Source organism: Brassica napus, chromosome C9 (assembly GCF_020379485.1).
Source record: "Brassica napus cultivar Da-Ae chromosome C9, Da-Ae, whole genome shotgun sequence".
Classification (NCBI taxonomy): Eukaryota; Viridiplantae; Streptophyta; class Magnoliopsida; order Brassicales; family Brassicaceae; genus Brassica; species Brassica napus.
Genome location: NC_063452.1, coordinates 27,373,892 through 27,384,628, shown reverse-complemented (window position 1 = coordinate 27,384,628; position 10,737 = coordinate 27,373,892). Strand labels below are relative to the sequence as shown.

Here is a 10,737-nt window from a genome sequence, read left to right as displayed (position 1 = left end):
CTTGCGATTGTAGAAACTAAGGTAAAATACGATTTTCTGGCATACAATTATAAAAACTTACCTGATAGTGATCTATCGTAATTAAGATTTTAACGCCAGCTTGCATAAAGCAAATAATGGCGGAGCAAATTGCCCATGATTTAAACGTGATTTGCAAGGACGAAATTGATTGATGATTGGGAAAAAAGAAACTTCTAATAACTTTGATATATTTTTAAATTACAAATTTGGTAAATTGATGGTAATAATACGTGATTTGTGAGGACTTGACTTTTGTATATAAGGAACGTAGATTAAGGTTCAAATTATTGTAATCAATTAATAATCGTGAACTTTCTTGAATTTGTTCAATTGCGATTGATAAAAGGAAGTTTGCATTAACTATTTACAATATTAAAGTAATTCTCGACTAAGATTGGAGCGCAAGTTATGTGTAATATTCGATTTAGTTACGGCCATTATTTTGAATCCATATGACCGACCCCATGGCGATTCCTTTTTAGTATAAATATACGGCTTCTATAATTTAGAAAACTCACCACACTTTTCTTCTCGACTTTGCTCATATCAAAACATTCTCTCAAGCAATCAAAGGGCTAGCTTTAACTCTGTTTCCGATTTGAAACCATTCAAGACATTGTTTCTTTTATATTTTATTAGTCTATTGCTTATGTTTCGTTTTATTTTATATTTATAATTTATTTTATGCAAACAAATATACAATTTTTAAACAAAAAATTCTGTAGCTTAATTTAGATTGACATACTAAAATTTCGTCTAACCCTTACTTTATAACATATAGTATTTCTTGCTATAACTTTAACTTTTATTATGTCTACAAATTAAAAGTGATAATATTTTGAAATCTATTTACTCCGCGCAGGGCGCGGGTTATCACCTAGTTTTGGATTAATCTAGATATTTTTTACGTATTTCCATATATCGCAATTGCATTTTATTAGGATTAGGGTAGCTCCAAAGCTTCTTTCATCCAATCAAAGCAAATATTGATATCAGCACATCTTCTTTTCCCATAATTATAGTTGGTTACCATAAAAATAGGAAAAAATAAACTAATTGAATGAATTCTTTTTGTTAAGTTTCGGGGCCTAAATCTTTTATAAATGTTAATCCTATTATACCTTTGAATGTATAAAATATTAAATAAAATAAATATAAAAACACGCGAATAATAAGCATTTTTCCACTTTTTGGTTAAAATAGTAAAGAATTGAAAATATCTTTTGTATATGTTTTTGTCCACCTGTGTTTGTTCAAAGATTTATAGTTGAAAAATACGATGGAGGAAAGTTGCAACTTCATTCCCTTATCGGAAAAACTAATGGTGACCAGGGAACGACAAGGAATAATGAATTCCATAACATTCCTCAAAAAATAAAGGACAAAAATATTCTTTGTTAAATTTGAGAAATAATAACTTTTCTTTTTTATTCCTCCAACGGTCTTTTGTTCTTTTCTTTTCTTTTGAGAAATAATAACTTTTCTTTTTTTATTCCTTTATTTCTCAAACGTAAAAGGACTTACCAAATTACACAACCATATATAAATAAAAACCAAATATAGATTGCATTAATATATATACAAAGCAAAAGAGACCAAGTTCTACAAAAATGCCATTCCAGAATAAGACTACATATAGAATCAAAATGACAAAAGCTAGTAGTAAAAGCTAAATTGCAAAGGCACAAAGCTAGTAGTAAAAGCTAAATTGAAGCAACGATAATGATCGTACAGGCAACATGCCAAAGAAGTAGCTGATGGAGAAACAATATTGTTCTTATTTAAAAAGTTGAGATAACAAGATTTACCTTCATCATATTCATATCCTAAAGAAAACAATACCAACAACTCCGAAAAGATACCGTACTTATTTAATGATAGAGCTAATATTATCCTAACGAGAAAAGATTGCAACCAGCGCCATTACAGTAGTAACAATATTGGCAGCATGCCTGATGAAACAAAGAACATTCATCCAAAACATTTTTCTCTTCTTGAAGCTACGTTATAGAAATTTTCAGAGATATTTTTTTAAAAATGAAGTATCGATGCTTATTTATAGAAGGAATTCAAAATTAACATTGGATGGGCTGTTGAGATACCCAGTTTCTCGTGAATCTGAAAATTCATTTAACGCTCACATCGTAACTTGTAGAACAGTTAATTACTTATATACTCTTATAGTATCGTAACTTGTTTAGTTTTGAATATGGAACGTTCCCAATGTAAAAGCAAAACGGATTGTTCATAGTGTTTTTCTAGTTTGGGCCTTTAAGTCATAGAGCTTAAACTATTCTTCACTATATGTTTAGACCAAGCTGATCCTCTGTAGCCCAACAGACGATCTTTTTAATATTTTCTTAAGTTAACACTATAGATTGGGAGCAATAAGACACACCATAATCCTTTGACTTTAGTACTTTTGGGCGGCTGTCTTTTGGTGTAATTCGTACTGAATTGATGTAGCCATATTTTAAGCTATAGAATATTGTATAAAAGTGTTAGTTGTTGTTGTTTTTTTATGAAAAAGTAACGGTGAGAAAGAAAAATACTCCATCCGTTTTTAAAAGATCAATAAGATTAATGTTTTAGAATTTTCACATTTTTTAATAAAACATATTAAAATTTAGCTATATATGCCTAGTTTTTTGTAATTTTATATTTCCTCTATTTTTAAACCAATAAGATTTTAAGAAACGCAATTAATATTCTTGAACTTCACAATTTCTCATTATTAGTTCACAAAAATTACATTGAAAATATAAAATATGTATCTTTTTGAAACAAAAGTTTTCTTTAGAATATGGATCTTTTAGGAACATAGGGAGTATATATATAGTAATGAGGACAAATCATTTACTCTCTCTGTTTCATAATAGATGAAGTTTTGGTTCTTTACACACATATTAAGAAATTATATTTTCTAAACAAAAAATCATTAAAATATAATTTAAAACTAATTTATTTAATTCTACACAAAAATAATAAAAACATGGTAATTTACTACATAGTTTTTGATAAAGTTAAAGTTACCTACATATGTGAAAACATCATCTATTGTGAAACAAAAACAATCACCTAAAACATCATCTATATTGAAACGGAGGAAGTATAATTTAAAAAAAAATTAAATCAAAGTAGAGAATAAGACATAAATGATATTAGAAATTAGTATCCAATAAACCCTTTTTTTTATTTTTTAATTAAGTTGGCATCATATTCTCTACATACTAGACAACTTATTTTTGTACGAAGCCATTGATCAATGCAAGCAAAATGGAAATTATGGCCGCAAGTAAGAGAGCAAAGATTGTTTCCATCGTTGTAATTTCTGAAGCATACAATGCATATATCGTTTTCCTCTTCCGTAGTTAGAGGCCTATTAGTACCCTCTAGATCGTTAATGATCAGATCAACATCTAGTCTTGATGTTGCGTTTTGGTTATAGTCTTTGATAGCTAATTAGAGTAACTTGAAGATCATTAGCAAAGATATTGCTGCCGTCTTTTACTTCATTCATCACATATTGGATAGTTTCTTCAGAGAGAAATGTTGAATCGGGGTGATGAATGTAATGGTATGTTAACATGTATTCCATGCTCTCAGTTATTGACATTAAAATTACCTTGGCTGTCAATGATAGATAGTAGCTGAAAATCAATGATGGATTGTTGTATGTTGGGTATGTGGATGTAGACTTGGAGTGTTTGCTTTGTGTTTTCACCTGACATCTTATTTGATGTGAGAGCCGATGAGATATAAGTGGTTGGTTACCCATTCTTGGAGTATTTGTGGGAGCATAAGGTATTGTAGAAATGTATTATATAGGGTGAGGTTAAATATATGATTTTATTGTTTTCTTCTAACTTTAGTTTTAAGGATCATTTATTCATGGGTGTTAAATTTTTTGGAGTTATCTGTTTGTGTTGAATTGATTTTTTTTAAACGTTTTACAGTTTCTTTTTTTTATCAAAACTACATATTATTTTCATATTGTGTTTATTTGGAAGAAGACTTTCATAGTATTAGTTGTTATGTAGCGTTCAACTTTAGTAATAATGTTACTTGAATTTTTAAATTGTTAAGCAGTATATGGTTTAGCTAACCAAAGACACTTGTGCTCTTTATTGTAAAGTTTGTATATGAAGTGTTGTTTTATAACTAATTGAGTCATAGCTAAGCTTTGCATGAATCTTATTTGAGAATTTTATATAATTTATGGTTGTAGTGGAATATTTTGGTTTTGTTTTTGCAGGGGATGGCTGATAGATATATATATAACTTTTTAAAAAAATTTTGGAGTTGCGTATCTATAAATATGAGATACTAATTTTTGAACGGGGCTGCGAGAAACATTAAAGGGAATTGTTTGAATGTAATTTATAAGGTATTTGGGGAGCTTAACTTATGTTTTGGTACTTTTAACTACACGATTATGAATATATTTTATTTTATTGGTGCTTTTATATTTTTGATATGTACTTTTTCATATACGTTTTGCTAATTATTCAAGACAGAGTAAGAAAAAAAACATGAATTTATTTGGGCAAATTAAAATTACCTCTTTTTGGTTTTTTCATTTATTCTTTAAAATCAAAATACAGAAATCATAGAGTCTAAACTCTTTGAAGCATGGAAATAGATAAACTAGTGGAATTGACGAGACAATGACCTACTTATTAACTTAGATGGAAATTAAAGACCCACTTATAAGAGAAACGGGATGTAACGCCCCGACCGCCCACAGCTAATGGGCCACCCACGCCCGCTCTCTCGGCCCGTGGGCCCATCCCGTTCCAGCGATCAGTCCGTTAATTTTTCTAAAGGTTCGAAATCATTGTTTACTGACCCTGCAATCACCACCCGACCTTTTCCCATGCTTTGGCCTCACTCGCATGTTATCGCGAATCACTTCCTGATAGGTCACCCATCCTTCCACTACTCCAGCTCAACCACGCTTAACTCTGGAGTTCTTTCAGTATGTGCTCCGGAAAAGGTAAGTCAACTTTGGTGACATAGGTAGCCAAATCAATTCTCTTAAGCCTTTTCACATATCACAACTCGGGATGTTACAATTCACCCCCTCCCAAAAAACGCAATGTCCTCGTTGCGCCCCATGACAGGTCTCAAGACGTCTCTCAGGTCAGAACTGAGATGGCTAACCAGCTCTGATACCACTTGTAACGCCCCAACCGCCCACAACTAATGGGCCACCCACGCCCGCTCTCTCGGCCCGTGGGCCCATCCCGTTCCAGCGATCGGTCCGTTAATTTTTCTAAAGGCTCGAAATCATTGTTTACTGACCCTGCAATCACCACCCGACCTTTTCCCATGCTTTGGCCTCACCCGCATGCTATCGCGAATCACTTTCCTATAGGTCACCCATCCTTCCACTACTCCAACTCAAGCACGCTTAACTCTGGAGTTCTTTCAGGATGTGCTCCGGAAAAGGTAAGTCAACTTTGGTGACATAGGTAGCCAAATCAATTCTCTTAAACCTTTTCACATATCACAACTCGGGATGTTACACGGGATTGCTCGGTCCTCTCAGTCGCAAACCTCTTGTTCATCTACATAATGTAAACAAACTTTATCAATTACTTATAATAATAACACGTGTCATCCAAATACACTATATGAAACTATGTAGCATCTTATTTTCCATTTTTAGGCTTAACCCGAGTTTATAAAGGTTCTTGTCAATGCATATAAAGGTTTGGTTTAGACTCATGTCAATGCTTGGTTTCCATCTTTTGTTCTCAATAAAAAATATTAGTTAAAGCTTTCTATTACTAACTACATCTTGTCAAGTTCGACCATTTGAAACATCAATTATTTTAGTTTGTATGTTTTGACTCAGTGAAAGAGCAATATTGATCTTTGAGTTAGCATGATTATATGATTGGAGCTGTTATTGGTTTAGCCGGTTCCTTTTCTAATTATTCAGGATTATTATTTGCTTATTTAATAAGATGTTGGGGAAACCGTATTAGATATGTGAATATTGGCCTACTCGGCCGTATTGTCCCTGTTTCTTTAACTTGCGAACATATTGTTTGATGCGTTGTTGTTTCGCGTTCTTGTCAAGTCACCTAAGGTGTAAACCATTAGAACAAAGACAATAGATAGGACCGAGATAATAAATTCAATATCTCTGTTGCTGCTTCTGTCTTTCCTTTAAGAAGCTTAAGTTCATTAGGAGCCAGTCAATCATCCAATGGTGATTGTAGATAGGGTTTTCATTGAGTTTTTTAATAGCTATTTTTTGTAAGATGTCAATATCTTAACTGATGAGAGACAGAAGTGCTTAAATTTTGTTTAGCGGAAGACTCATATGCATTTACGTTGGCGTGCTTGTCAAGTATTCTAAGCTGTGAACCATTGGAACAAAGGAACTCATTGTTATTGGGGAACCTTGAGACAGAGAAGTTCTTCGATCATGGTCTCATTAGAGTTCAAATATCATTTTGATGCTTCCTTTTTTTATGTTCTTGTTAATTAGGGTGTGGTTGGCTCAGGAGTGTGTCTTGTGATGTCTGAACATTTGAGCGTCACAATGTGGTTAACTTGAAGATAACAGTTTAGGAGAGTTGGTGGAACTCTTTGGTTTCTTTCAAACACTATGAGTGGATTCAAATTGTGTGTTTAAATTTCCGCTTTAAAATATTTACAAAAACTACTAAAATGTATGTCTGTTTCATTATACCGCAAATGAAACCATATGAAGATAATTGTCTTTAAACCATATGAAACCATCTCCGAGATATTAATTATAGCAATCTGCAGAGCATTGCTTAAATATGTTTTGTTGGAGACAGTGTTCTTGTTTTTCATAAACGGCACTAATTTCCCAAGGTGTTCCATGTAATGTATGGTAGCAAAGTTAGTCAGATAAACATATTTTAAAATTGTTAGACAGTGAATAATGGAATGAGTTATATCTGTGACTCACTTGTATTCATATTACTGAAAACCTCTCTGGAGACAATGTTAGTAACAATATCTCTTTGGCTTGTACCTTCCGTATCATCTAGTACTTTAAGTCCCTCAGGTGTTGTTACTCGCGAGAGCGCCACGTACAACTGTCCATGACTGAAAACTGGTCTTGGAAGGTAGAGAGCGACTTGTGACTCTGTCCTTGACTCTTATTAATAGTCATAACATAATCTTATAGGGAACTGCCTTCTTCGGAAATTGAATGGATGGAGACTGTCGTTTGGAGATAACTGAATCCGTGGTATCAAGACTCCTTCTCCTACATGAGTGCCTGTCATAATCTGTGCCTCAAGTACTCTGTGACCAAGACGCGAGACCACCATTCTGGTTCCATTACACAGTCCATTCCGCTGGTTGAGATTGCATAACATCATGACAGGAGCTCCAACCTTGAGGCAAAGTTTATGGGTCAGCAAACCTGAGTACTCTAAAGAGTTTAAGTACTCTTGCGTGTAGTTCTTTGTCCAATCGTCTGTAGGGGTTGATTCGAAGGAAATTGTATCAGAACTTAGATATTCCTTTTCTGCAGATGGAACCTTAGACAGTAGGTAAGAGTTCATCTCTTGTGCACTTGCATTAGTTGGTGCTAAAATAGCTCTATCGGTCAAGTAGGACCGGTTTAAGTAGTTTTCGACGAAGTTTGGATATGCAGCATCTGATATTAACTGATACGGGTTATCACTCTTTAGAAGCATAAACTCATCTGCTATTACAATCTTTTCTCCATCCTCATGACTCCCTGCATATGTTTCCACAGTGGCCGTCGTTCCATTCCCAACACTCAAGATCCATTCCGCAAATTTCTTGTCAGCTTGTCTCAGTGTCATGTTGATGCTCAAGGTGTGTACTTGTGCTGAGTGCCACAAGTAGGACTTGCTTATCGAAGCATTGACGGTGTCTTGTCGAGTTCCCTTAGGAATTACAGGTAATATCTGTCTGAAATCTCCACCGAGGAGCATAGTTTTACCACCCAAGGGCTTAGATGCAGCGGATGGATCTCCTGCAGATAGCAAGCCTTTCAACTTTATTGTAATAGATAGATTATCATGTTTAATTGACGGAGAGTTGGGAGAGTAGTGGGGCTGGTGTTAATGTTGTGATTAAAGGGATGAGAAACATAAACGCCAGCTGTTACAGAAGAAAGTTGCCGCCCTGAGAAAAAGAACAAAGGAAGAACATCAAGGAGCGGTGATTACTCGAATACGGCGAAAAGAAAACCTTAAACGAAACGGGCCAAATGAGTTAGTTTTGGAAAAACCCACAAATACACAAACATATCTGCGTAGCCCAAACAGACTAACTCTTCTTGCTGTTTTAAGAAAACACGGAATATGAGAGGAATAAGAGATGACAGGTGTCCAATTTTAAGATAGCTTCTGCTGAGGTGGTTTCATGAGAAGTCAGACTTGTCAACTTTATTGTAATAGATTTAATGTAACTAAGAAGGTTTAACTCGATCAAATATTATAAGAACACAAGTACTGTTATGAATCATGAAGTGGATGGTCCATAACCTACCATACAAGTTCAAGACTAGAGTCCATTGGGGGTTTACATCCAGCCACATGGAAGACTCATTCAACCTTATGTCTTTATGAGTTTGACCATGTCATTATGTAGAGTATCTTTGTAATCAATTCTCCCTTTGACTCCACCTTGTATGAACCACTATATATAGTGGTGTAAGCAATAAGAAATATACAACACATTCTCACAAATCTTCTCTCAAATCTTAACACGTTATCAACACGAGATTCTCTCCACCTGAGCAATCCCATCCGCCGGCGATCATCTCTTTTCCGGCCATCTCTTCCGGCCCTCAGCCTTGCTCCGCCGGCAAAGTCTATCCATCTCACGGTTTTCCGGCCAGCTCCTCCACCTCTCTCTCAACCACCTCAATCTGCGGATCACTCCCTCTCTCTCACGGTGGTCCATTCAGAATCCTTGTGGTGTAAAAGGTAAATTAATCAAAACCTAAAGATCTAAGAACATCATATATCTGAATCTTGGATCTATATGAATCCTAAAACTTATAAAAATCTATAGATCTAAAATTATCTCAAATATTAATCTTGAATCTAAGATCTATATGAATTTTGATTCTAAAATTATTTGAATCTCTAAAGATCTAAGAATCTCTAAAAACTTATAAAACTTATTAATAATCTAAGATCTATATGAATCTTGTTTCTAAGAACTATTTGAATCATAAAAAATATTAGAGAAAATCATAAAATCATAAGCCTTTAAATCGGCTCTCCCTTTTTCTCCTATTTGATCCGACCTTAAATCCGGATTGTCTAAATGATCAAAAACCATAATCAAACCCTTTGATCATCCGCATCACCAGCTATTCTAGCAGGATGAATAAGCCGGCCATGAAAAACCTCACCATCAAAATCCTTAAATCTAAATATGTATCTTGATGGCCATTATACATATCAATCCCCTAAATCCTTCTTGCTTGGTTTTCTCAACCAGCAAATCCAAAATTCAAAACAGTCAAAAACATCTTGAGCCATATTCGGCTAGATTCTTTGAAAATCAGTCAAACCAAATAAAATCGAAATAAATCCTAATCAATGCATATCTTTGACCATTGATGTTTGTTTTTGTAACTGATAAAATTTTAAAAACTTTTCTGATTTTATAAATGCATATTTAATTTTTATAAATGCATATTTGATTTTAATAAATGCATATCTTTGACTAGATAATATTTTAAATATTATAACCTATAGTCTTGATTTAAATTAATATGCCATAAAATAAAATAAATTCCTGTTTGATATCATTTGATCACATTATTGTTTGTCAAAATTTATCTATATCTTAACCGGCCTTGAAATCGGTTCATTATAGTTTGAACAAATGATATAAATTTATCTTGATCTAATACCAACCTTAAACCGGATTTTGTGATGATTAAATCATATACTGAACATTGATCACATAGTTGCTTGTTAAATTAATGTTGATCTAAAACCATCCCTGAACACTGATTTTGTGATGATTGAATTATATACTGATCTTATATGCATACCTGATAACATCTATTAGATTAGTAAATCATTAGATCAAACTTGGATTATTTTGAACCAACCTTTTTCCATGCATCCGATTGTCATTTTGTTAAAACCGATCATGCATGCTTGCATATCATTGACTATTCTGATCATGGTGCATTTAAATTAAAATTTAATTGATTCATATTGCTTGCATCTAATTAGATTAAATCGGTTATTGTTTAAACTAAGCATGTTTGCTTTAATTGAAATAATAAGTCAGCTTTGAAACCGATTGATTAAAAATCTAATTGAATTGTTCTAGACATATCCTGAAAATTAAAAAACAAAATTTGTCTTGGTTTACCCTGTAAAAGGGGGAAGGAATCGGTTTTTGCTTTATGATCTTTGAAAACCAAATATCCTCATGCATTAGGAATCACATATAGATTGTTTAAGTCCAATGCTTAGTTCTGAACATGCATTCAACTATTTCTTGATCCATGCATTTGCTTGATTTCATCCATCTTGCTTGATCTCATTTAATAAAATGATGATTGATCCTTATTCAAATTCTAAAGAGCCTTAATACCCTATATATATAATCAATCCAGTTTGAATTATAATTAAAAGGATTACTAGATGCAATGATCAATTGATCATTCTCATACTAAGATTGCTTAAGCAAATAGATTATATGATTTGGGGGAAAGCC

The 10,737-nt window shown here is 33.3% G+C and overlaps 1 protein-coding gene across 1 annotated transcript; it reads right to left on the bottom strand.

Moving 5' to 3' along the window:
* Positions 1–7,169: 7,169 nt before the first annotated feature.
* On the bottom strand, positions 7,170–7,976 carry LOC106363032. Its single transcript, XM_013802841.1, has one exon. It carries the CDS (start codon positions 7,974–7,976, stop codon positions 7,170–7,172), a length of 807 nt encoding a protein of 268 aa, XP_013658295.1.
* Between the last annotated feature and the right edge of the window lie 2,761 nt (positions 7,977–10,737).